The sequence below is a fragment of the Rhododendron vialii genome, chromosome 6a, assembly GCF_030253575.1.
Source record: "Rhododendron vialii isolate Sample 1 chromosome 6a, ASM3025357v1".
NCBI lineage: Eukaryota > Viridiplantae > Streptophyta > Magnoliopsida > Ericales > Ericaceae > Rhododendron > Rhododendron vialii.
In genome coordinates, this window is record NC_080562.1 from 8,528,310 (window position 1) to 8,555,404 (window position 27,095).

Here is a 27,095-nt window from a genome sequence, read left to right on the forward strand (position 1 = left end):
ATTGAGTCATTGACACTTCTAGATATATATGGAGTTACATACTCCCTCTATTCTAATTAATTTGGTTGTCTATTATGGATAATCTATTACTATTTTTAAAAGTGAACAAAACTATTATATATGTATATATAGAAAGCTTTAACGTAACTTTCTAGAACTGTCGCTGAGCCAAAAAAAATAGTTGAGCAAAGAACTTTCTAGAATCGTCGTTCAACTTTTAAAAATTATTTACTTTGATCAAAAGAGAAGAGACCAAAACTAAACAGAAATGCTTCAAGTGAACAGCTATACAAACACAATTAATTAACAACCTAGCCTAAATACCTAGAATTAGATTTGTTAATTAATGAATTGTTTTTTAATATATAACCTAGTGTTATGCTGAAGCCCTCAAGTTAAGGACTAAGATTTGATGTTTATTTATGATAGTACGCGTAACTGTCATAAAATTAGATACTTTAATAAACTAGTAGTTAGTTTAGAAATATTATATATTGACACTTCTAGCTATCGAGTTACACACTCCCTCTGTTCTAAGTTGGTTGTCTGTTATGGATAATCTATTATTTTTAAAGCGAACGGAATCATTATATATAGAAAGCTTCAACGTAACTTTCTAGAATTGTCGCTGAGCCAAAAAAAAAATAGATGAGCAAAAAACTTTCTAGAATTGTCGTTCAACTTTTAAAAATTATTACTTTGATCAAAAGAGAAGGGACCAAAAAATACAGAGAGAGAGAGTTTGGTTGATTAATTTTTCAAAATAGACTAACATTTTGAAAAATGACTAATAGGCCAAAAAAAAAAGACAAATTAATAAAGGTTAGCTTTGTTAGCCACATTCGTCCACTTTCAATTAAGGTTAGGATATCAACTTTCGAAGAGGCGATAATTAATTATTTCTTTTATATTGCTTTACTAGTACTTTTCCTTTAGCTAGTTATATTTATCTTATCAGCTTTTTCATGTGGGTTTATATTCATGAACTTTCCACCAACATATTTTCTAATTAACCAAGTAGAAAAACAAGTATTAATTCACCCCAAAAAGAATGAGTCGAAGGCATGATCTTTTCTAACCAAGCGAATTCAAAATTTCACCGATCTTAATATTATGTTATCATTCGTTTGCCCTTTAAATTTAAATGATGAGTTTTCATACGAGAGTTATGAGCTACGACCTACTCAACACCCAATGGATTATCCTTTTTAGCTTTAGTAGAAAGAAAAGCTTAATTAACTTGGACACACATGCAGAAAGGGGGAAAAAAAAACTCACGAGTTACAACCAAAACTAAATAAATAATCACCGGAAACAAAACTAAATTATAAAATTCAGTAAATTTGAGTATGTTGTTTTATATTGAACTTTTATGAGTTTTGAAATAATTTTTTCAGAATATTTATTCACCTTGATCAGAAAATCAAAAAAATACAAAAAAAAAAAAATTGCGGCCAAAAACTTAAAAAAAAGAAGAAAAGAAACTCACCAAAAGATTAAAAAAATCAAATAGAGGAATTAATTTACAAAAACATTACTATTTTTATTCTAAAAAAAATGAATACATATATAATTTTTTTTCATTTCCTTATAAATTTTTTTGCTTTATTAGATTTGTTATTTTATTTTTTATAAACTGGTATTCGAGCCACTTATGCGTACACCTCAGATCATCAATGACTAAGATTTGCTATTTTTTATGCGTATGTAACTATCATAGATATTTAGATACCGTAATAAATAATAGTTAGTTTAGAAATCAGAAATGATTCTCACACATCTTGCACATATCTTGGAGCATTCTCAGAAATCGTAAGGTGAATCATTTTGTTTGCCCTACGAATTCTGAGGAAGTCCTTACCGATATCTGTTGGAGCTGATTTTTTACAGGAACCTTCCAAAAAATATTTTAAAAAAGATGAGCGGTTCGGATCATTTTGTGGGACCCTGATATGTGCCCCACAAAAATGTATGTGTAAGATATGTGTAAAATTATCTGTGCAAGTAGCATAGTTGTTTAGAAATATTATACTGTTACTTCTAGATATATATTGAGTTACATACTCCCTCTATTCTAATTCTGTTGTCCGTTATGGATAACCTATTATTTTTTAAGAAGCCACAATCATTATATATAGAAAGCTTCATCGCAACTATCTAGAATTATCGTTGAGCAACCAAAAAAATAGCTAAGCAAGAAACTTTCTAGAATTGTCGTTCAACCCTTTAAAATTATTATTTTGATTCAAAAGAGAAGGGGGCCAATAAAATTATACAGAGTTCGGTTGATTATGACGAATAGGCACAAAATATACAAATACATAAAAATAAAGCGTGTAAGTATTTATAAAAAAAGAAGTATGCAATTACGTCTAACAATACTGCTACCCTGTTAACGTTAGATAGTCGAAGACATGATCTTTTCTAATCACGCGTACGTAAGTGATTCAAATATCTTAGTATTTGTTCGCTTTTTAAATTTAAAATGATGAAAGTTACCGACTCAACAACTCAATGGATTTTCATGTTTAGCAATGGTAACATAATAACTCTAGGCGAGGTTTGATATAATTCATCAAACTTAATGTATTCTTGTTTTATATTGAACTTTCATGAGCTTTGAATTAAATTTTTAGAATATTTATTCCCCTTGCCCGGAAAATAAAAATAAAAATAATTGCGACCGAAAACTAAAAATAAACTCACTGAAAGCCAAAAAACCAGAACATGCAATTTTTTTAAAAAATATTTTTTATTTCTTAAAAAATTCAATTCATATGTTTTTTTTTTTTTTGCCATTTCTCTCAGCAAGATGAATTAAAATTTCATATATTTTGATAAATAATTTTACAAAATTAATAATACAATCAAACTTAAAGAACCACACTTATAATCCTTCCGTTCCATATTGAGAGTCCCATACTCTCTCTTTTTCCATTTTTCAAATAAAAAAAACAACTACTTCTGTTTATAATTTTTTGAATTTTTTTCGCACCATATTAAAGATCTCGATTAGTACTTTAATTTGGTTCGAAAAAATTTAAAAAATTATACACAAAAGTAGTTGATTTTTTTATTTGAAAAATGACACGAATTTTCGATATGGATTCTCAATATAGAATGGAGAGAGTATAAAAACAAGGTAAAAAACAATTCAAACTTAACCATGAATTAGGTAGGCCGGGTCACAGAGGAGGATCAGTCCAATTGTTGATTTAGCACTAATTTTCTTATCTTAATTTAAAAATCATGTCACTATTGTTGATGAGCTGTGCAACAACGCCTATAAAAGGCCCATCTCCGGATCTCTCGTAGTCACTCGTCTTCCTGAAAATAATTAAAACTTTCCTACAACCAAAGTGCCTAGCCAGCGAGGAGAGAGAGAGAGAGCGTGAAAACGAACAAACATTTAGAGAGAGAGAGCGCAGAGAGAGAGACAGAGCAGAGAGAGAGAGACAGAGAGAGAGAGAGAGAGAGAGAGCGCAGAGAGAGAGACAGAGCAGAGAGAGAGACAGCGTAGTCGGCCTCGCCGTGGCCGAACGTCGTCGTCTAGGTCTCACTGTGCAAAATTGGATAAGACATTCTTTTGCGGAAAACGGCGATGGATCAATACTACTACGTACTAGGTTCCCTGGTGGCGTCCGTGATGGCGATGGGGCTGTTGTACAATTTGCTCGCGAAGCGAAACGACCGGGGAGAAGGCAACGCCGCGGCCGACGCTGCTACCGCCACGACGACGACGACGACGGAAATTAGCGGAGAATGCAGATCGAAGAACGACGCCGACGTCATCATTGTCGGCGCCGGCGTCGCCGGGGCCGCTCTCGCTCACACCCTCGGCAAGGTGCGGATTGTTTTCAGAATTCCTTCATTTGCATTAATTTGGCGGTGACCCTTTTCGCATTTGGATATGCATGCGTACCTAGCCTACGCCTAAATGCGTGCTTAACGGTTCATCGATAGAGAATTCTGGTTTGAAATTTGAAATTTTTGGATCTAAGTTGGTGTGGTTTAGAAATCTGGGATTTTTTGTTTATGTTTTCATCAATTTTTTTTTAGAATTAATTATTCGGTCCGGCGAGAGCAATAAAAAAAGTTTAAGAACTGAGGTAGAAAATGTTAAGATTAGAGGAATTAGAAAAGACAGTAAAGACAACCGTTTCAAAATTTTATTTGTTTTTGGTGATTTTTTACTTTTTAAATTCTTCTCGTGAAGATAAATAATTATTACGAAAGACTTGATACAAATTCAACAAAAATGCGAAAAAGACGAGCAAATCAGAATTAAATTTCAACAATCTGATACAATTTGCAAACGTAAATCTGCAAACACGTACGAGGCTGTATACATGTTAGAATCAAATACATTACTATTTATTGACTTGTTGGTGTGAAATACGATATTACGTAATTATATTTGTATAATCGAGCTTTTACCAATGGGCTCTAGCTCAGTTGGCATCTCGTCCTCCCCGTGTGCGAGGCCACGATTCGAGCCCGTCGTGGACATTTGAGATTCAAGACTGTAAATAGTCTCTAAAACTTTTGGTGGACTAACTTACCCACACCCTATTAACTTCTGCTGATGTATACATTATTGAAAAAAAAAAAATCAAGCTTTTGACTTCTGCCCAAACTCAGAAAACCTCACCATAGAAACCTTGGGCTACAGCCTACAACCACTTGAGCTATGCAGTAGTTAAGATTTAGCCAGAAGAACTAGTATGCAGTTTAATTTACAATCATTTTACCACCACATCCATTCACACACCCACACTCACTACACTAATCGATGTAAATTAATGCTTCCACCTGTCACCTGTCATTTGTCAAATTTTTAAATCTGTTTTTAAAGTGTTTCAGTTAGCATCTGATTTTTATAATGACTAAATGATTTTTTTTGATTAATGGATTATTTTATAAACAACCAACAGAAAACTATAGGGTAGGTGTGAGCATAAATCAGATTAATTCAATTTCATGGTGGATCAGGAACCAAATCAATTTGTACGGATTGGAGATTTTGAGAACCTAACAAATTCATGAAACTAAAACCAGATCAATTCAAACCATTGGATTGCGGTACGACTGCAGTCTCTTCAAGCTGAGATATCATATTCACAAATCTTGAAACACTCAAAAGTCAAAACTCCTTAAAATAATCAAAACCAAGAGTTAATTTTATTTATCTCCACTAAAATCACCGAAAGTCACTAAATTCAATAAACATCATTCTGATTCTACTGCTAATTGCCAAAGGATATTTTGCATAATATTAACTAAGTGTGTATCTCCGTATGTACATATGTAATGGCTTCGATTTAGATTCGAACTAGTAACACTACAGGTACAGAAATTTTGGGACCGAATCCGGACCGACGGCCGCCGGCGAGCCATCTCCGGCCACCGGACGGCCGATCCGAGCCGTCCAAAAATTCTAAAAAAAAAAACCGAGGGGCCCCACGCGGGAATCAACGTCATCCGAGGTGTGTAGGGTGCTTGATCGGAGCACCCCTTTTCGTATGTGTATACCGGTGGCCGGAGATGGCTCGCCGGCGGCCGTCGGTCCGGATTCGGTCTCAAAATTTCTGTACCTCTATCATTTTTGGGTTTTAAATCAGAACCATTAGAATAATCTACAATCTACCGAACAAATCATTCTTTTTGATTTTTTATTTCTTCAATCAAGTCCAAACCACATTACTAAAAGGCCGAATCAAACTGCCCGATATGAACTGGTTAGGCAGCTCTACGGCTTTTTTTGCTCACCCGGTCACCCCAATGACCAACTGTTGGTCAACTTAATCAAAGTGTTATTTCAATATTCTATGGAAGTAGGTGGGAAAAGACGTAGAACTCAGATATTTGATTTTCTGGATTGTGAAATTAGATTTTTTTGTCTAATGTTGGTTATCGATGATTTTCTTACTATCAAATTGCAGATTAATCTAACTGCAAGCTGACTTTGTTCTTTGAATTGCAGGATGGGCGTCGTGTTCATGTGATTGAAAGAGACTTGACTGAGCCTGATCGGATTGTTGGAGAGCTGCTACAGCCCGGCGGCTATCTCAAATTAATTGAGTTGGGACTGCAAGGTAAGGGTCACACACGTATACAAAGTCAAACGACAGGAGTTTGAACACTAGTGCTTAGTTACTAGTTTTTGAACTAGCCGTGTTTGATGGTTGACTACTATTTTCAACCCAACAAATCTATTTTACTCTTGTGACATACATAAGTCCTTCTTTATGTCATATGCGTGGGTTGGTTAATAAAACATGTGATTTGTTTACCACAGACTGCGTGGAGGATATTGACGCTCAGCGGGTGTTTGGGTATGCTCTTTTCAAAGATGGAAGGAACACACGACTCTCATATCCTCTGGAAAAGTTCCACTCGGATGTGTCGGGAAGGAGCTTCCACAATGGCCGCTTCATCCAAAAAATGAGGGAGAAGGCTGCAACCCTTACCAAGTATGTCTTCTCTCCTATTGCAAATTTGATATTTCTCCTTTTAAGTACTTGGCTCCATGTTAATTGGTCACTAAACCTTGTTTCTCTGTTTTATGCAGTGTTCGATTGGAGCAAGGAACAGTGACATCTCTGCTTGAAGAAAAGGGCACCATTAAAGGTGTTCAATACAAGAACAAGAATGGTGAAGAAGTATCAGCATATGCACCTTTGACCATTGTGTGTGATGGCTGCTTTTCAAACTTGCGCAAATCTCTTTGCAAACCAAAGGTGGGCATGGCTTCTCTTTGCTTTTCCTGTCATCTTTTTGCCTGTAACATGCTTGGATTGACCAAGATGTCTCGTTGCTTTAGCCTAAACCCTTGATTTCATATTATTCATTTTAGGTGGACGTGCCGTCTTGTTTTGTTGGTTTGATATTGGAGAACTGCGAACTCCCATATGTAAATCATGGGCATGTCATTTTAGCAGACCCGTCTCCCATCTTGTTTTACAAAATCAGTAGCACAGAGATTCGCTGTCTTGTTGATGTACCCGGTCAAAAGGTCCCTTCTATTTCAAACGGTGAAATGGCCAAGTACTTGAAGACTATGGTTGCTCCCCAGGTATATACCTTATTCACCTCCTTCGTTTCATCTAACGCCATGTTGTATATGATCATTTTTGCAGAAATACACACAGAAATTTATCCTGTTCATCACATTGGACTCATGAGAAACTTCTATTATGTGCAGATTCCCCCGCAGTTGCAAGAGAGCTTTATTGCCGCTATTGATAAAGGAAACATAAGGACCATGCCGAACAGAAGCATGCCGGCTGCTCCTCATCCTACTCCTGGAGCCTTGTTGATGGGTGACGCGTTCAACATGCGCCACCCTTTAACTGGTGGAGGAATGACTGTGGCACTATCTGACATTGTTGTGCTACGTGATCTTCTTAGACCTCTGCTTGACCTGAATGATGCACCAACTCTTTGCAGATATCTTGAATCCTTCTACACCTTGCGTAAGGTGAGTTGCATACTTAATATCTACACAGAGAGCGTTGGATACTTAATATTTATACTTATTCATTATTGGTTTCCTTGTCATTTTCAACTTGTTCGGTAAATTCCTCCGTCTCCGAACCCAGTCTGAGCTGTTGGGCAACAAACGAAACTCACACAAACACACTGGCAGGAAGAAGAATCAAGCAAGCACAAAAAAAAAAAGTAGGACACAAAAAGATTTCACCATGTCCACAACTCACACTAGATTCACTTTGTTGTTGAATGAAGACGAAGAGTAACGAAGAGGGCATCTAGGTTTTGCCCTAACATATGCAGTTAGGATTTTACGTAACAATGAATATTATTGCAGTAACTTCAGCATGTACTAATCAAGCTTCACAAACCCACTACCAGAGATCTTAATTTTGATTGTCAACTGAAAATTCAATTCCACATCTAATCTAAACAAATCCCTATTGACTTCCAAGCTAATTTGTTTTGCATTGTTCTTGTTTGCAGCCTGTAGCATCCACAATAAACACATTGGCTGGTGCCTTGTACAAGGTATTTTGTGCTTCACCTGATCAAGCACTCAAGGAAATGCGGCAGGCATGCTTTGATTATTTGAGCCTCGGCGGTGTTTGTTCCACAGGACCAGTTTCTCTACTCTCGGGCCTCAACCCTCGCCCATTGAGCTTGGTTGTCCATTTCTTTGCTGTGGCTATATATGGCGTCGGTCGCTTGTTATTACCTTTTCCCTCTCCCAAACGTATGTGGATTGGAGCCAGATTGATTTCGGTGCGTATTTTCGCTCTCCTTTTTCCCAATTGAATCCTAGTTTTGCTGATTTTCTGACAATCTGTTTAACACATTATGATATTTGCCCATCCCAGGGTGCATCAGGAATCATCTTACCAATCATTAAGGCAGAAGGCGTGCGACAGATGTTTTTCCCTGCCACTGTTCCTGCTTATTACAGAGCTCCTCCGGTGAATTAAGATTGTGAAAGCTGAATGATGAAGGAAAATCAAACATTGTAATTGTACAAAATTTTGGGTCGTTCAAAATTCAGTGACTAACGTTAATCGCTTTGTTGAACAGTTGTAATATTTCATTCACATCTTTTTGGTTTTAGGCGTTCATTTTAATGTGTGATAACATCTCTCATGAATAAAATTGCATATATTGCCTTCTCTTCTAGTATCCGTTCTTAAATTATAAAATTTTCTGTTTCAACAATTACAAATCTCTACCCCATGCCCATGAATCAAAATGGACCAGAAACAGGGAAAAGAAGAGAAACTTAGAAAATAATTAAAGTGCCATATAAGATAAAAAAGAATATTAATGTACCGAATGATCCTTGTTGCAACAAGCAACTAGAGTGTTAACTCAATGGTAGGCACAATGTAATCCCATGCAATTGACAGGGGTTCAAACCTTGCTATCAACAACGCCGACTTTCGGCGAGCAAAAAACCAACCTACCCATCAACTTTTTTCCTTTTTTTCCTTAATCTTTTTTAACATCATCTAGTTTTGTTGCTTGGCCAAAAAATAAAATAAAAAAATAAAAAATAAATAAAAACGAAAAATAAACCAACATATAAAAATTAGTACCAATTTGAAAAACTCAAGAAAGATGAACTCAAAAAAGGAAAAAAAAAAAAAGAAGTGAAAAGCATATCCAATTAGGGATTCAAGATACTGGTCCAGACATGGGATTCTGCTTTGTAAACTGGGTGGGTGTCATTTTCACAGACAAAACTTAGTGGCTGTGAATCCAGAAAGTTTCATACGTGTATCAGTAGCATATACTGTGGGAGCCCACTCTCCATGTGAGCTGGTTAGTGTGAGTTGGCAAGCCCCATGACAATACAAATACATAAGGCCACGTTTGGATGCTCTCTACAAGTGGCCTGGACAGTTTCTATTTGGCATTTCATTCCATGGCATTACCAGAAAAAAGGAATCATCTTCGCACCTTTTCTGCAATAAATCAAATTGCCACTCCTGCCTGTAAAGCTGCTTTAATTTTCTTTTGTGCGTATTTATATTTGGAGCACTGAGGTTTCTTTAATTCAAATAAATAATGGCATTTCTCGTAATGGATACTAACTCGACGTAAGCCTAAAACTACCAACATGAAAACCCTGAGGGTCAAAATGGCACCAAAAATTCTGCAGTGGGCTAATTGTGGTTATAGAAACTAGTAATAAAGTACAAGTGGGATGCCGGATAACATCACCGCTGATGTTTCTGAATGCTGCATTCCTCAGTGAAGCATGGTTTTTAGTTCATGGCTTGTTGTTTTTCCTTTCCATCTTAATAGCTTCATAAGATGTCATGACCTCTTTGAACTTTGCTTCAGCTGACTCTGCACCAAAACATGACGATCAAATGTTTCCAAAACATGTACCAATGGCGGAAATAAAAAATGAGATCAGAACTCTCGGGAATGTACCCGCTCACCTTTGTTATCCTGATTCTGATCTGGGTGGAACTCCTTTGCCTTTGCCCTGAAAGCTGTCTACATGGAAAACGAAAAGAGAGGTTTTCATTTCCATTGGGTGGCGTCAAATACAATGATACGAAGCACTTATCCATTCAAATGCAAAAGAATTGCGATAGGAGTAAAAAATGATGGCTTCATTCTCTAACTGAACATCTTTTGGATAGCTGAATAATATTTAAGTGTTCAGCATTGGTTGGATTGAGTGCATCTAAAGAGGTGAGACAGGCAATGCTATCAGAGACCATAACCAAAGTCTAGGAAATACCTTAATCTCATCATCGGTGTATGGTACTTTTCTTAACCTGTTTCATAGAAAGAGGATAACAAAAAATCAAGATCAACATACAAGTACCGCTATGACAATGGAACATAATACAAGAGGTTCCATGGTTTTTTTTCCCCCATCGGAAAGTAAAAAAGCATTCTCAGGGGAAAAAGACAAACAAAAAAGCATGTGGGTGTATCCCTATTCACTATGTTCGTTTTCACTTTGGGCTAAAATTTGAAAAAGAAACTAAAACTTGGCCTCAACTCTCCCTGTTCATTATGTTGCGGAAGTACCATATTCAAGATAAAACTGAGTCAGAAGCATATTGCTTCAAATAGAAAGGAGACTCTTTATTTCATTCAGGTTATTTGATCAGATGGGGTATTGGATTTGAAAAAAGCTCCAGATTTATTTCCAGGAGTTGACCTAATGCACGAAATTACGTAAATGATGATCACTTCGTAAACATTGGTAGAATGGAATTGAACCACCTATCCCTAAATTCAATTCTTCTTGTTTATATAGTTTTCAATTTAAACTTCCATTACTTTACCTGTTGATCCTCAACCAGCTGCAACCCAGAAGACTTTAAAAGGTCAAAACCATTGATACAGAGAAGATTGTGCATCATCCCTATAGAAGATGTTGAAGCCACTTGGAGAGAGGCACAAGAGATTCTATTAACCTCAGAGTAACTATTTCAATCACTTAATATTCAACAAGAACTTACACGAGTTACTTGATTTTCATATAAAATGCAGAATCTATAGATTACACACATTCCAGTCATATGATAGGCCATGTACCATGATCACAAGAAATAACAAACCCCTCATGACATCGCTCATATGGATGGGCATCCCATTTTCAATGATTATTATTACCTGTCAAGACCCAAAACTGAGTAGTGATGAGATAATAGATAACTGGCACTTTCCTGAGGAGTTTCCCTGAAATTTGTCCTACGTTGACTGTGTGATTTATCAGTCTTCCAATACCAATCTTCCCGTTGGAAGTGGTGATGATATTCGCCCGAACCATTTTCCCTCCAGCTCTCATAGGTCCTTTTGTATTTATTTTGCCCTCTGTTAAATACACTTTGCACTCGTTTTATACGCTCCTATGAAGAGAAGAATAATCAAGTCGGTGCTTGCAGGTTCTTTCAACTTGAAAAATAAGTCCGGTCATCTATTTGGTTGTACGTTATAGCATCAGAAACCCATCCAAGAAAAACACGTGCATTCAAAAACCTTCCCTACAGTTATGGTTGATTTAATATCACTTCACTAGCAATGCAAAAAAAAGGAAATGGGATTTCCAATTATTCAAAAAAGTAACACACGGTTACGTTCTTAAAGGTGTCCTTCAAAAGAGTATAAATAAATATGAAGCTGATTTAGTCAGATTGTAATCGTGTCTTGAGCATAATTCTCAAGAAATTGTTGCATAATTATATTTTTTAATTCATTGAAAGATTGTCCGCCCCCCCATTGATTCTGGTACAAGAAATCTGCATCCTTCAGTTCTTTCCTGAAGAAGCCATTCATATGGTGATATCATGCATACTAGACCACTATAATGTGACAGGCCACAACTCCTTGATCATTCCAAATGTGGCAGTCATCCGTAGATTCCATATCACATGAACTGTAATGAAGCATAAGCAACAAATACCGTCTCATAAGTCCTACAAGTTTCCATCCAAATAAAGGTAAGCCTATATTGATAAGTAACAAAACTCACAATTTTAAGGGGTAGCCAAAAGGAAAGACAAAAAAGGGTATTTTGATGATATCCATGGGCAACTAACTAGAATAACAAAGTAATAACTTGTCATCCCATTACGGTAGAGTTTCCTGATAATGGGAGGTACAATACACAAACCTACCAAGCAGAAAATCTTACCACTCTTTCCATTTCCTCTTCATACTCCTCTTGCATTCGACGGTTATACCTCTTCTGTGCTTCCTCTTTAAAACTTGACCGGAAAGAACCACCAGTTGTACCTTTCCATGACAACTGTGACCCCAACTATTTTGGAGCACCAATATGAAGAATCAGTCAGTTTGACAAGAACAATTGCACCTCTGACAAAGGCAAACAGAGAGAGAGAGAGAGAGAGAGAGAGAGAGAGAGAGAGAGAGAGAGAGAGAGAGAACTAATTAAGATTGTTTCAATCAAGCCAACATGTATTACTCTCCTTAGAGGGTAGAATCTAACCATGATTCCACAAAAAACCACTAATATTAGGAATTCATGGTCCTTGCAATGAAAAAGTAGGACTCATCTGTAATTTTATTTGCCAACGCATGTTTATTCCTAAAAAAAAGTAAAAACTATATGAATGCTTCCTCTTAAGTCCAACCGAAACTTATTTCTTATGGCATTCCCTAAGCCCAAATTGCGGATTGCAGACACCAGATTTCCAATAACAAATAAGTTCATAGGAATTAATTTTGACCTAAATTGCCGACCTAATAGAATCAATATCAAATGAGCACAACGTAAAACTCTAATCATTGTGGTTACCAAAATGATAATGTGTCGACCACTGGCAAGCCAGGTAAAGGCCAGATGGGAACATGCACCTCCTCAAGGTTTCAGAAATTAAAATTTTCCTAGTGTTTGCAAATAAAAAATGGCTGTCAATTCCTCCCTTAAATACTTTACAGGTATTCTTTTTCTAAGATTATTCCAATAAAAGTTCCTGCAATTTGGTCCTTTATTTTCCTCAGAAAGCCTACTTACATATTGCATTACCATTCAAAGTATTCTAGTCTTTCTCTCTCTTTCATTTCTCTACTCTCATTCCTCCAACTACTTAGCACCATTGTGGCTCCAGTTATAGCTCCACCACTCATAGTGGTCGTGAAATCCTGACTGTTGTAATCCTACTGCGTGTACTAAAATGGACGCCATCTTATGTTATCATCAGATTCTAGCAAATCCAACATGCTTTGACTATCTTTGGATGTAGTATTGGTCTGAGCTTATTTTGCCCCTCTTGGATCAATTTTCTCGTCCCCCAGTCCCACTAGTGTCAACCTAAGTTTCTGCATAAGCACGTAGAGGAAAGACGACATGATCACCCGAAAGAGAGAAGCATCTAGAATTTCGGAATCATAACCTATTATTTACATACTGGAATCCACGTTTCAAAACATGGTACTATTATGTTCTAAGATGATGAATGTACCGATCTAAAGCCATCGCAATAAAATTTCATGTTCATTTCAACAAAAACATAGAAAAGTGTAACATAGCAAGAAATAATGCCAAAAACAATGGTCAAATACTTTTGCAAATGTGTTTTACACCAATAGTGTGAATGAAAATAATGAGCTATTTTATTGGAATTTTCTCGCTTGAAAGAAATACTTTTCTATGTTATAATATGTTTCTACCTACTCCAATAGTAAAATGATTTAGGGCCATGGCCAAGTTCACGCTTCTCGTAGGGAATGAAATGCGTTCCATTTGACCTCAATCAAGACCATCTAACTATGAAGAACCATAAGAATTACTGACGCCAAGAGCTCAAAGGGCACCATTGTTCTGTTGCATTTGAGCAAATAGTTTGAAGTTTCTTTTTCCCTCTTTCGCTAGTTGTCCTAGAGGAGCGACAAGAGCGAGCGAGGAAGGAATTACAACCACTGGTCAGTGGTCATGGGCCTTTATGGGACAACTATATTTGGTTACCAAATAGCAGTTTCACAACATCTACTCATCGATCCCTGACATGAACAACCAAAAGATAAACAACTGCTATATCATTTAATTTTGACAACAGATAACCAGAAGATAAACAATTGATAGACCCGTAAATCATTTCGTTTTGACAACTTATGATCTTAAAGGCTTAAAGCATACCTGAGTATAGAACCATCCAACTGCCCTCCGCAACCGTCCAACCTGCTAGATTACTCCCACCATAAATTAAAAAAGTATCTAATTTTAAGTGAAAGGGCTAAAACTACACAGATGAAAGAACAAAATTTCTAGTAACAATACCATATAACATGCCTATCAAAAAACAAAACAATACCATAGAACACCACTCTAGTCACACCTGTGTTCGGAGCCGTAAACGGTCCCACGTGCATCGAAAGACCCTGGATTCTGGACACAGGCGATCCTAGTATTGCTAATTGGTTGACCAATTGTGAAGAATTAATAACTAGTGTAGTACAACTTACTAGCAACGCGGATGCCGTAGCTCCAAACAGACCAAACAGGAACCCGTTCGGCGACGACGACGGACGGTCTCGACTCCGTTGACCGTCGGCGTCTTTGCCTCTAACCATTTTTTACCAAGAACCCTAGACTCATGCTCTCGATTAGTGTCTGTTCCCTACGACTCTCTCTCTCTCTCTCTCTCTCTCTCTCTCTCCTTTCATCGAAGATTTGCCGAGTGCACTGTAGCATGGCGGTTGCCCGGGGACCACCACATGTAGGTGGCTAAACTCGAAACATGTATATTAAAGTTTTTAAAGTTATTTATTCATTTCAGAAATTAATAAAATTAGTTTAAAGTTATTTATTTTAATCTATAAATTAAAATAATATTTAAACTTGAAATAAATTTAATTTATCATTTTTATTACTTTTATCTCGTAAAATGTATATTGTTCGTTTTAATTTATCTGCTTGAGAGTGATTTATAATTTGCTTGATTACAATCAAATCGTCTGATAAATAGTATTTAAACTCATTTTGTTTTATATGAATTAATTTATTGCTCGATTTGTTACAATGCGATCGAAACCGTCAGCTCTCGGGCCACCGGAGTATCCAATTAAATTGTCGCAAGTTCTATCCAACTAACCCATTCTAACGATCCAAATTTTTACCCTATTTTTTCAATTAAATTAAATTAAATTTATTTTAGCATATTATTATTAATAAATAATTATGAGAATAACTTGGATAATTGATTTTGCCTCACACCATTCTAATTAGATTTCGCAATTTCTAGGACACTTAACTAAGGTTAGGACCTAACCTAAGCTAACTATAATTAGGAAAATTCTAAAATCAGTCTAATGAGCTAACAATAGTAGGTGTGTGGATGTATATTAAAGGGTGTAAAAAATAAACAGAAATACATATTTTTCTTGCATTCTAGTGTCTGGGCTGACAATAGCAAGACCGAATTAAGAAAATTATACTAACTAAGATTACGACCTGACCTAACCTAAGACCATCCACAGTGGCATAATCAAAAGCAAATTATTTTTAAAGTTAACAATATTGAGGTAAAAGATGGCTCACAATGGTATAATCAAACTTAAGAACATTCTTAGAAATAATCAAATTTTGAGCTTTGGATAACCAAAACTAGCAACTTTTTTCAATAATCAAAATTTGTGGATCTCACACCACATAAGTTAACTGGTTCTAAAATTTATGTACACACGTGTTTCAAATGGTATTTTCTTCTTATTTTCTTCGCCTGCTCTATATCTCATTTTTTTCAGCCACAAACTTTCTTTTTCTTTCCCTCCAAAAGTGAAGCTCATATCTTTCAATCATTTACAATTCAACTCATTGCACCGAATTAAGGTATTTCACTTTTTTTTACGTTTTTATTTTATTCTTTTTCGTTCCTCTCCTTGTGGTTGAGTACATGAAGAACCTTGCATTCTTTTACAAATTCAATAACACATCTGTTTTTTTTTTTTTTTAAGTACATGATTTTTTTTCCAAATTCATAATATGAGGGAAGGAAGTCACCAATTTTTTCTCCAAAATTAAGAGAGAAAAATCGATATATTTTTACCAAAAAAAAACCGTAATGGAGGGAAGTGATCAATGATGGAAAACATTTGTCGCCGCATTAAGGTATTTCACTTTTTTTTTCGTTTTTATTTTATTCTTTTTTCGTTTCTCTCCCTGTGGTTAAGTACATAAAGAACCTTACATTTTTTTACAAATTCAAGAACACATCTGTTTTTTTTTTTTTTAGTACATGATTTTTTTTCCAAATTCATAATATTGGGGAAGGAAGTCACCAATTTTTTCCCCAAAATTAAAGGAGAAAATCGATATAAAAAAGTGTAATGGAGGAAAGTGATCAATGGTGGAAAAACACAAGGGGAGAGAGAGTGTAATTATAGTGTATCCCTTATTTTAGTTATGGATTAGAAGTGACCATTGTGGACCTCAACATTATTAAGCTTAGCAACATCTTAAATGGATAATCAAAAGCTGATGTGTCAACTTTTAATTATCCGTTTTTGATTATGCCACTGTGGATGGCCTAACCTAACCTAACCTAATAAATACCACGGGACCTAATTTTAGCATAAACCTAACTACAATTAGTTAAACAATAAATGAGTGTGGAAATAAACAAAAAGCAATGAGACCTAATTTAGCATGTACAATAAATACTACAGGACCTAGGAAATGAGAGATTGCGATGGATTCTATTTTGTCTCGCTCAATGCATCGCGTCATATTGAGGAAACTTTGATTTTTAAATATCAAAATAGAAATGTTTAACTCTTAGTAATTATTACTCCAGTCATAAAAGTGTGGTTTTTTTGGACGTTATTGCCCGCGTGCAATTGATAATCATAGTAGGAGATCATAATCCACCACATAATAAAGAATAATCATAGTAATAGATCATACATAATCCACCACATAATAAAGAATTGCTTATTTAGAAAAAAGAAAGAATTCAACCATGATTGACTGTTAACTTGACTCCTAGATTTTTTTCCAAAATTCACCAGCACATGTCCTCATCACAATATTGGACCATCTCCAAAAATTAGAAATATTCAACGTTTTCTTTAGGAATCCCCACATCCAGACGGATAAAATTTACCACTTATTGTCGGTCGCATGGAATCAACCTCTATGAAAAACAATAAGTAGTAGCTACATAAAAAATTACTGGACACGCCCATTAGGTTACCCACGTGAAATTTTTCTACCGAGAATAATTTTGTTTAAACATTATCTTCTTTGTGATTGGTGAAAATTATCCAACACAATTTTTAATTTTTTACGAATCACAGAAAAGATAATATTCCCGATCTTTAAAGGTGAATGAAATTATTCTCTTTATCACCTAGTAGTAATTAATTGGTCTAATCCAAGAATCTAACTCACCCTCGAGGCCAGCAAACCACGGCCGGTGGAGACTTGGGTAGGAATTTTCAACGTTGAAGCAGACAGTTACGGCGGTTTTTCTGAACCCTTCCTCCCACTTTGGACTGTCCTCTCGTTGTCTTCCACGTGGCACCTCTCTCTCTCTCTCTCTCCCGGCCCCACAAATCTGCCCCTACAACGAATACTCCCATAAAACTGGGTGGGGTATATGTTCCTCCCAGATCGTTTCTCGAGCGTTCCTCTCTTTTACTATAAGATTTGATTTCCTTGTTTGCGTGCTGTCAAATCTCTTCTAGGGCTCTCTCTCTCTCTCTCTCTCTCTCTCTCTCTTCGTGTGTCAAGTCGAAGCGAAGCCACATAAGTGTCGTGAAATCATCGTCTTTTCGTTCCTTTTAACTCCTCCCATTTTCTGATCATTCGCCATTGTCTTAACTCTAAATCCTACGTTGGCAAAGGTATTCTTCTCTCTGCGTTGTGCCCGATTGTGTGTTTTGATGAGCGAATGGTTCTGCGTGTGTATTTGGAAACCTGTTTTAATCAGATACTCTGTAGCTTGTTTGAATGTTGTGACTGAATTGGGTTTTAAGAATTTCTTGTTATTCTTTCTTCTCTTTTCTCCTTGAACTCTATGGTGTTTTAGGTTTTAAGTTGGCCAGGAATTTTCGGGAGGAGTTTAAGTTTTTCTAATTCCCTAGTAATATAAAGGAGTGTTTTTGTCTGATATTTATGAAGGAATGATTTGTTAAGCAAGCGAACAGGGTCGTCTACATGGGCGTATTCATGTTGGTTTTGTATTTCTGTTTGCATCTATTTAAGCATGTTGTTCTGTCCGTCTGGGTTCTTCTTTCTAGAGGCTGTATCTGGGTTTGGGTGGCCTCACCTCACATGGTCGAGTTTCCGTTGCCCAAATCTCCTGTCTTTTTTATGTAAAGAACCTTGCTAATATTTCGAATTCCAGTATCAACAATATAGAACTTTGTAAGCAGTTTGTCCATTTGGAAAACCACTAAAAACCCACACCATTGCCGATATAGAATGTTGTGTCCCTGAGCGGGGTGCATAGCCTGATCCCTGCAATTTTTCTCTTAATTCACATGATCACATCCGTCTGTTGCCCTCCATTTTCCTCCTCTGCTTTCCTCCTTGTAATTCTATACAACTGTTAGGGGTTCCTTCATCCATTCTAAATAGATGTACATCAATAAATACCACTGTCCAAACATGTCTGATTGGATGGACTAATTGTCACACTTATCAACCCCCCGAAAAGCCATTGAAATCTAGTAGTTCAACAGCCACCTAGGTTTGATTCTGTGAACTTGATTGGTGCCCAGGTGCTTCTTATTTCTTCATTGTTCATTGCTTAAACTATGTAGAAACCAGTTGTTGGTCAATGTATATCAGTATATGTGTCAGGCTCCGTTCGGATGCAAATCATTTGAGTTGGAAAAAATTTCAAGCGCCTAGGAATTTTTGTTCATTGACCTTTTATATCCATTGTTGTCTGACTTCTTTTTAAATGTCGTCTATTGAAATTGAAAAACAAGGGAGAAAAAACTGTGTTTGCATTTTCCCTGTCGTGTGGTTTAGAGTTTTGTTTAACACGCTCTTCGTTTGATTCTGCTAAAAGTGGAGAAATATTATAACATGCAAAAAATTGTTTCTTGTGCAGCTCCTAAACCAGTGCCCAGAAACATTTTCTTCTTGTACTTCCAGTACTTAGAATATCATTCAGAGGCTCTGCCACATGGTGTGCTTTTGATACTTTTATGGTCAATGACATGCCTGAAGGTTGCCGATATATTTGACGGAGATGGATATCGCTGGTCTCTTAACTTCAGCTGGTATCAACATAGGTCTGTGTCTGGTGTTATTATCACTATATTCGGTGTTGAGGAAACAACCAAGCAATGCATGTGTGTACTTTGGACAAAGGCTTGCTCAGTTGCAGTCAAAAGGGCGAGATCATTTCTCATTTGACAGATTTGTTCCGTCCCCTAGATGGATAGTAAAGGCCTGGGAAGCATCTGAAGAAGAAATATTGGCTTGTGGGGGCTTGGATGCAGTGGTTTTCCTCAGAATAGTTGTTTGCAGGTAATTATATCTTTCCGCAAACTTGTAAGAGTGGAAGTTTAAACACTTCTGGTAGCTATATCTACTAGTTTAAACACTGTTCACTAGCATTTTTTGCTCAAAATTTGCCTAGTTTGTTGTACTTGCTCTTAGTTGAATGGCTTATATTTGCAAGGTTTGCAAATTTGCTTAGTAGGTTCTGACCTATTTGTTTTAACAGTAGACGAATCTTCTCCATTGCTGCTGTGATTTGTATTCCTTTTGTGCTTCCGTTGAATTATTTTGGCAAAGAGATGAGGCACCGGCATATCCCTTCAGAGTCGTTGGACGTGTTCACAATTGGGAATGTCAAAGAAGGGTCAAAATGGTACGAGCTATATCAATATGCCTACTTCAAACAATTTGAATTTCCATGAGTTTCTGGAAGCTTATGTTTTTGCTTGCAGCTATTATCAACTACAATACATGCATTCATGTTACCTCTGATAACATGTTGAATAAATAGGGAAACTAGGTCCGCTGGCTTTTATACTAAAAAATTGGAGTCCATGAGTCTTGCTTGGTCAAAGAAGGACGGTAGGCTTGTGGCTGTTCTGTGTTTAATGATTACAGTTAATCACATACTTTCTGGGACAAATTGAATAGAGAGGAAAACTGGGTCCTATTGCCATCTATAGCTACAAATAGGAATCCCAGGTGTCTTGCCAAGTGTTTTTACCATTGCGTCTTTTCTATTTCTGGGAGAAGTTCTTCAAAGATCAATCCCTTTTGACATTTAATACATTTATTTGGGTGGTAGTCCAAAGTATATTTTTAAGTGCCTAATGGAGTCCAAGGTATTTACAACTTTTTAAGTGGCGTAATAATCTATATATACAGTTCCCAATCAGTTGTTTCTTCCTTAGTAACTTTGTCCACATATTTTTCTTTCAGGCTTTGGGCCCATTGCCTCGCACTGTATGTCATATCCTGCTCTGCTTGTGTTCTTCTTTACTTCGTAAGGATACAACCGTTGTGCATTATCTTTTATATTTGCCTCCTATTTTATTCGGTGGATATCCATCCGCTGTAAAATGTTGTTTCTGTTTGTGGACTTTAAGGCTTATTCTAGTTTGATTCTTTAGGAGTACAAACACATAACAAAGATGAGGTTGGAGCATATAGTTGGATCTTCTCTGAACCCAAGTTACTTCACAATCCTTGTTCGTGCTATCCCATCTTCAGCGGAAGAATCGTGCAGTAATTCAGTGAAAAATTTCTTCACACGTTATCATGCGTCGAGTTATCTGTCACACCAAATGGTTTATCGGTCTGGTACAGTTCAGAAACTAATGGTGAGAATCTTATGATTTTGAAAATTTTGGGCTTTGTGAATAATAAGGTATAGCAATAACTTCTTTATGTGGTGAATCTAATGTTGTTGCCTCTGCCGCAAACATTTTATTTTCTTAATGGAAAATGATATGTGTTCCATTTATCCTTGTCTGAGAATGTCCTGTTAGCAATTGAAGTGGCTTTCAAAAACCAGTTTGTACGGATAACTACTTTATTGGGTGTTATGTAATCTTTCTGCTTCTTACCATTGCACTGTTTCTTTAATAAAGTACGATTCATGTGCCAATTATCCAGTATCAAAAACTTCTTGATAGCAAGGAAAGGTACTAGGACTGTATGGAGGGCTTCCGTTAGACATTGTGCACCCCAATTCTCTCCATGGTACTTGTTTATGATTATGCTGTGTTATGCATGCATGTATTGCATCTTGGTTATGTTACAGATCCCTTCGGATGGTGAGAATGTTGGGTCCGCCTCTGTGATAGGTGATTTGTGTAATTGATTTGATTCATGAAACCAAAATAATTAAGCATTTATTCATGCCCGAGGAGTCTTGGTTAGAAAGGCTAATTAGAAGCTAGTTGGTTAAGGAATCTTGGCTGGAAAAGGAATATTGCCCATCCTTATACATGTAAACAAGACCTATGGCAAACGAAATGCTAGTGCACTCAGGCACAAAGCGATGGCTGCTATAACTATACCAAGGGGGTATATGGGTTTATGTGACAAAGGCAAGAGAGTGGTGAGGGAAGATCTACAGATGTACGGGGTGAGAGGAAAAACAGTAGGGCACCAAGGGGTGAGCGAGGGCTCAACTCCCTTGAGCAAGTGGAGGTCTAATAGGGGTGTTGGTTTACATAATTTGTCCATCTCAATTTGAAATAATTGTTGTTATCAGAGTGGAAATCTCTCTCCCGCGGACGTAGGCAATTGGGGCTAAACCATGTAAACTTGGTGGTTCTATTTCTTGTGCGTGTGATTGTCTATTTTCATGAGTGCTTCTGTTGACTTGGATGGGATTGCGTAGTAGTTCTCAAAAAGGAAATAGTGAGAAAAGAAAGGAATAGCGTTTCCCACCAAATAACACCATTTTTGGTTGAGAAACAAGGTAGACATTGGGGAGGACCCTATGAGAATTTAGAAATCCGGTGCATGTACGCTTTCTCTTCACTTCTCACCTCTTTTATTCTCAACAAGTGATATCATGTTCATGAAACTAAGCATACTTTAATTTTAACCATTACTAAGGATATATAGGAGCTTGCTCCTGTAAGAATTGTAAGCCTTAGCTTGTAAATTACTTAAACAGTTTTAGAGTCCATGCTAGGGTGAGCTATTTGATAAGATCTTCCCATATATAATGCATAACACTTCATTCTGGATCTTTTGCAGTTCAAACTCCTATTTAATCCTTTTTTCATATGCGGATTTAAGTTTCTACAGCCATAGATTTTATAAGATTTCTACATCCATAGTTTCTACAGCCATAGGAATCTGTGCTTTGTTATTGGTCATGATGTTTAAACTGATATGCTTGCAGGATGATGCATCAAAGATGATCAAGTGCACTTCAACAGAGCAGTTTGGGTTGTACTTGAAGGGCTGTGGTCTTTGTGGAGGAGCTGCACATTCCTTCAAGGTTCTTTCCAGTGAACCGGAAAGTGTTAGGAGTGGAAATGAGATGGTCAATCCAGAATTAAGAGATAAGGTAATAAAATTTCTCTTGAATTTAGTGAAACTATTTCTGACGTTCAGAATTATAAGTATGGATCTGTGAAGCATTGGCGTTGATGATATTGGTTTAACACTTTTTTGTATTTCCTTTAGTTTTTTCAGCTCGTAAGTATACTGTTAGGCTTTCGCCTTTGGATCCTCATGGTAATTTACTTTGTACCCCTAGATATAATTGTTCACCTCAGAATGTATGTATAATAGAGTGGTGAGCACACTAACAGACCACTCATGAAAATAACCTAGTCAGTTAGCACCTTGTTTCCAATAAAAACCTTCTGACATAGATTTCTTTCATCTCAGTGTTAGACTTGTCCCACATCGCTTATCTAAGCCACCCAAGCTTGGTTAATAAATTTTAGAGGCTACTCCACCTATGGCCAATTGGTTTTAGGTTGGAACCCTCTAAGAAATTTAACATGGTATCAAAGCTAGGTCTTGGGTGGTCTCACCTCTCGTGGGAAAGTCTCTATCATCTCTGTCGCCTGAGTCAGTCAGTCAACTCCTGATCTGTCACCTCCACGTGCATCCGGGCTACACGTGAGGGGGAGTGTTAGACTTGTCCCACATCACTTATCTAAGCCACCCAAGCTTGGTTAATAAATTCTAGAGGCTACTCCACCTATGGCCAATTGGTTTTAGGTTGGAACCCTCTAAGAAATTTAACACTCAGTTATTCTTGTGTCGAGAATTTGAATTGTTTTGGAATTTTGAACTACTTTAGTGTTTATGATATATTTGGATTTGTATCGTCCTCGAGCATTAATCTATGTTTCACAAGTAATAAGCAGTTGGAACAAAATTGCTAGTTTTGGTTGAAAACTTGCGAAGCCTTGATGGCTACCTCTCCAATGTAGTTAAATTCATCATGCAGGAGTGTGCAGCTGCTTTGGTTTTCTTCAAGACTCGCTATGCAGCTTTGGTTGCTTCACAGGTTCTTCAATCAGCAAATCCTATGTCATGGGTCACAGACTTAGCTCCAGAACCACATGATGTGTATTGGAAAAACCTTAGTATTCCATATCGACAACTTTGGGTTCGTAGGATAGCAACTCTTCTCGCCTCTATTGGTTTCATGATTTTGTTTATCCTTCCTGTGACTTTCGTACAAGGTCTCCTTCACCTAGAGCAACTGCAGAGAAGATTCCCATTTCTTAGAGGTGTTTTGAAGAGGTACGTTACTGTCATAGCTTTGTAAAGCCTACTTCACACTTGCCTCAAACAAGTTGGCAGCTTATCATGTTATTACTTGTGTGCAGCAAGTTTATGGTCCGTCTGATAACAGGGTACCTTCCCAGTGTAGTACTGATGTTGTTTCTGTATGCTGTTCCCCCAACAATGATGATGTTTTCAACAATTGAGGGGCCTATCTCTCGTAGTGGCAGGAAAAAGAGTGCAAGCGTCAAAGTCTTGTATTTCTTAATCTGGAATGTCTTCTTTGTTTACGTTTCGTCAGCGAAAGTTTTAGAACGATTGGGCTTGTTTTCTAGTCCCAAAGATATGACTGCACAACTTGCCACAGCAGTACCGGGACAGGTACTTGTTCTCTCTTCTTGTTGTCTTGCCTTTTGTTGCATACCGATATAGTTGGTTATCACTTTGGTTTGTTCGGGAATACAACAGAAATTGTTTCTTCGCTGACCCCCATTTTAGTGGAATAGTTCTCGTAGTTTATATATCAGTAGTACCTAAGAAGCACGCTATGGACACGGGGCCGAAATAAGATGGACACACAGATACGGATATGTTGATGACACGTTGAATAAAAACTTAAATATCTCGTAGGCTGAAAATATTATTTTCGTCAAATTAGGATAAAATACCGCAAAATCTTAACCTGTAGATATAAATGAACAGTTACTAAATATGAACCAAGAATCCATGTCAATTTTGACTATGATCCAACTTGTAAAAATTGCATTATGACCTCCTAATGTATCCCTTACCCCTTACTTATCCTATTGTGTAAGCATGTTCAACTCGTGTCCAGAGCGTGTCATATCATGTTGGTGTCCGACACGTGTCGGATACAGATACACTAAAAAAACCAGGCCAATCTACGTCTCACTCTTCTTTGTTGGTTTCTTTTTTACCCCTTGGTCACCCATTAAGGCTCTCCTACTAGGTTTATTAGTGGATTATGCATTTGCATTGAGTTGACAGAGTCTTCTTTACCTTGATTATGGGTTCCGATTCTTTGCAGGCAACCTTCTTTATGACTTATGTTTTGACATCAGGATGGGCGAGTTTGGCCTCTGAAATCATGCAACCATATGCTCTTCTATGCAACTTTGTCTATAAATACATTCTCAGAAAAAAGGATGAACCATCTAATGGCACTTTATCTTTTCCGTACCATACGGAAATCCCAAGGGTTCTCCTTTTTGGATTCCTTGGCTTCACGTATTCTCTGATGGCGCCTTTAATATTGCCCTTCTTGCTGGTTTACTTTTTCCTTGCAAGTCTTGTGTACCGTAATCAGGTGAATAAACTTCATTGTATGTACTGTTAGATTCCATTAGAGGTTGACTTTTTTATTTTATTTGTTTATCTTGTATGTTGTATATTGTTTGCTTCTGCTTTACTTTTATATTTGTTTTATGTTTTAGTAACTTTTGATGTTCTTAAATATCATCTGTCTTCAAATATTTCTCTCTTTTGTTAGCAGTTGATTCAGTTGCATGCTTCATGTATTACAAATTAATTAGTAATGCAGCTCCTTAGGTTCAGTATTACTCTCCCCTTACATTTTAGCCCTGCGACGACAGAGCTTGTTCCTGTGTTGGAGATTCATTAACAACTGACTATTTAATTCCACTATTTTAAATTAGGAAGTGAGTTCTTCTTCAGGCACTGTTATGAGTATGAAGTACCCTTTATCTTTACGTGAAGTAACATTATTCTGGAGGAGGTATGTTATTGCTGTATTTCTGTGTGTATGGAGGATAATTAGGAATTGTCATATAGGGTCTGGCAGCTGAGTTTATTGGCATTTCCATATGCCTGGATTTTTTTTTATGATTTCGGACGGCAGAAAGTAGAGATTTCATAGGTACATGATAGAATGGTCTGTAAATAAAAGTTTTGATTCCATCTACTTAGAATTTAGAACGTGAATATTTTGCCTCTTCATCTTGAATCATGCTATAAAATATACAACAATAACGGGACCCATGTAAGTCCCAATCAATGGGGTATGCCGGCAGCTCTCATAAACTTTTACCACTGAATATCCTACATAATATTGAGATGCAAATAGTTACACATTCTTCTTGATATGGTTTTCAGATTCTCAATGTGTATGTCACGAATTATCAAAGTGGGGGCCAGTTTTGGCCTATAATGCATAACACCACAATCTTTTCGTTGGTGCTGACACAAGTAATAGCCATTGGTGTCTTTGGACTTAAACGATCGACAGTTGCAGCAGCCTTCACCGTTCCACTGATTATTTTTACTCTCCTCTTCAACGAGTATTGCAGGCAGAGGTTTCATCCAGCATTCAAGGACAATGCTGCACAGGTAGTAATCACATAGAATTAGATTTTCATCTTTCCAATTCTGCCTGTTTGGTTTCCTTAGCATTTTTTTTGAAGCTTTTTCGTTTGATTGGGATTTTTTAAATTTTTTTCATTTCTTCATCAATCCTGACCAAAAAATGATAAATGCTCACTGAAGACGAACAGATTACAAAAAATTAAGCAATTAAGGTGAACCAAACAAGTCTTTCTTCTCTGTTTGATGTATGGATTTGTTTGTAGGTCCTTATGGAGATGGATCGTAAAGACGAACAATGTGGGAGTATGGAGGCGATTCATAAGCAATTGCCTTCGGCTTATTGTCAGTTTGCATACACTCCCAATATCTTGCGGAAAGCTGTGTCCCTAAACCTTTGCAAGGATGGAGATGATGTTAGCATTCGCATCCCAGAAGACACGAATCCAGGTTTGGCTCATCCAAAATCGAAATGGCTTATTATTTTGCATCAAAACATGTAGCCTATCAAGTACCTTTCATTTTTCAGGAAGCAAACCCGCTCAAGGAAATGACTCACGGGGTCCTTCTAGTATGGAGATTGAAGAACTGAAGAAGTAGTAGATGGAGGCTTTTATTTTGGCAAGTGAGGAAACAAAGAAAATGAAGAAAAAAGGCGTGATTTATAGTGTACATACGAGAATTTTGATATTCACATGAATTTTTTTTTTAATCCTCTGTACACATGCATTTTTGTAGGGCAACAAAGTTGCTGATAATCATTTGAAACCTTTGTACAGCAGATACAGAGCGTTTGACATGCATAGATAATGAATCTCTGGTTTTCTACCCTTTTATGAACTGTCATATGTTCCCTTTTGTGACTTTTACATTGACTGTGAGAAATTGAGTCACTACAGGCCTTTCCCAAGCATCTGGTAAATCTGGTTGCCTTTTTCAGAGCTCTTCTCATGGAAATTGAACTATTCATTTTATTCTGTTTCCATGATGGGTTCTGAGTACATAGCAATGCTAATTTTCAAATGACCTCTGCAGATGCAGTAGATTTAAAAATCGGGCAAATTATGGATTACCTCCATGTGGTTTGGCCTTTTGGCAA

General features: G+C 36.8%; 3 protein-coding genes across 8 annotated transcripts; 2 read left to right on the plus strand and 1 right to left on the minus strand.

Annotated features, from left to right (window-relative positions):
• Positions 1-3,319: 3,319 nt before the first annotated feature.
• LOC131331436 (squalene monooxygenase SE2-like) lies at positions 3,320-8,658 on the plus strand. Of its 2 annotated transcripts, none has more exons than XM_058365368.1 (8): positions 3,320-3,844; positions 5,984-6,095; positions 6,299-6,473; positions 6,572-6,740; positions 6,857-7,075; positions 7,205-7,480; positions 7,978-8,256; positions 8,352-8,658. In XM_058365368.1, exons 1-8 carry the CDS (start codon positions 3,602-3,604, stop codon positions 8,454-8,456), a joined length of 1,578 nt encoding a protein of 525 aa, XP_058221351.1. In that variant the 5' UTR covers positions 3,320-3,601; the 3' UTR covers positions 8,457-8,658. The 2 variants fall into 2 exon arrangements, with proteins under 2 accessions (XP_058221351.1, XP_058221352.1); XM_058365369.1 differs by having other exon boundaries at positions 3,323-3,844; positions 6,572-6,726; positions 7,026-7,075.
• Positions 8,659-9,483: 825 nt separating this feature from the next.
• On the minus strand, positions 9,484-14,673 carry LOC131331437 (uncharacterized). Of its 3 annotated transcripts, none has more exons than XM_058365370.1 (7): positions 14,437-14,671; positions 14,111-14,155; positions 12,146-12,271; positions 11,125-11,360; positions 10,238-10,274; positions 9,930-9,987; positions 9,484-9,834 (listed from the first exon to the last, which is right to left on the minus strand). In XM_058365370.1, exons 1-7 carry the CDS (start codon positions 14,542-14,544, stop codon positions 9,755-9,757), a joined length of 690 nt encoding a protein of 229 aa, XP_058221353.1. In that variant the 5' UTR covers positions 14,545-14,671; the 3' UTR covers positions 9,484-9,754. The 3 variants fall into 3 exon arrangements, with proteins under 3 accessions (XP_058221353.1, XP_058221354.1, XP_058221355.1); XM_058365371.1 differs by having other exon boundaries at positions 14,111-14,152; positions 14,437-14,670; XM_058365372.1 differs by lacking the exon at positions 14,111-14,155 and having other exon boundaries at positions 14,437-14,673.
• Positions 14,674-17,596: 2,923 nt separating this feature from the next.
• On the plus strand, positions 17,597-26,836 carry LOC131331439 (CSC1-like protein RXW8). 3 transcript variants are annotated; one of them, XM_058365376.1, is made up of 12 exons: positions 17,597-17,817; positions 19,035-19,456; positions 19,659-19,802; positions 20,369-20,432; positions 20,560-20,769; positions 22,311-22,478; positions 23,376-23,674; positions 23,761-24,037; positions 24,705-24,983; positions 25,790-26,023; positions 26,263-26,446; positions 26,526-26,836. In XM_058365376.1, the coding sequence occupies exons 2-12, from the start codon at positions 19,176-19,178 to the stop codon at positions 26,594-26,596; spliced, it is 2,211 nt and encodes a 736-aa protein (XP_058221359.1). In that variant the 5' UTR covers positions 17,597-17,817; positions 19,035-19,175; the 3' UTR covers positions 26,597-26,836. The 3 variants fall into 3 exon arrangements, with proteins under 3 accessions (XP_058221359.1, XP_058221356.1, XP_058221357.1); XM_058365373.1 differs by having other exon boundaries at positions 17,598-17,817; positions 19,656-19,802; XM_058365374.1 differs by having other exon boundaries at positions 17,598-17,817; positions 19,047-19,456; positions 19,656-19,802.
• The last annotated feature ends 259 nt before the right edge of the window (positions 26,837-27,095 follow it).

Bases quoted from the DNA above. Each gene is read 5' to 3' on its own strand.
- LOC131331437 (XM_058365370.1), bottom strand. From the start codon at position 14,544: ATGGTTAGAGGCAAAGACGCCGACGGTCAACGGAGTCGAGACCGTCCG. The intron at 9,988-10,237 runs GTATTTCCTAGA...TTTTCCATGTAG, and splicing joins ACACCGATGATGAGATTAAG to ACAGCTTTCAGGGCAAAGGC. The intron at 9,835-9,929 runs GTGAGCGGGTAC...GTTTTGGTGCAG, and splicing joins TCAGAATCAGGATAACAAAG to AGTCAGCTGAAGCAAAGTTC.
- LOC131331439 (XM_058365373.1), top strand. From the start codon at position 19,176: ATGGATATCGCTGGTCTCTTAACTTCAGCTGGTATCAACATAGGTCTG. The intron at 23,675-23,760 runs GTACGTTACTGT...ACTTGTGTGCAG, and splicing joins CTTAGAGGTGTTTTGAAGAG to CAAGTTTATGGTCCGTCTGA. The intron at 24,038-24,704 runs GTACTTGTTCTC...GATTCTTTGCAG, and splicing joins CCACAGCAGTACCGGGACAG to GCAACCTTCTTTATGACTTA.
- LOC131331436 (XM_058365368.1), top strand. From the start codon at position 3,602: ATGGATCAATACTACTACGTACTAGGTTCCCTGGTGGCGTCCGTGATG. The intron at 6,096-6,298 runs GTAAGGGTCACA...TGTTTACCACAG, and splicing joins AATTGAGTTGGGACTGCAAG to ACTGCGTGGAGGATATTGAC. The intron at 8,257-8,351 runs GTGCGTATTTTC...TGCCCATCCCAG, and splicing joins TTGGAGCCAGATTGATTTCG to GGTGCATCAGGAATCATCTT.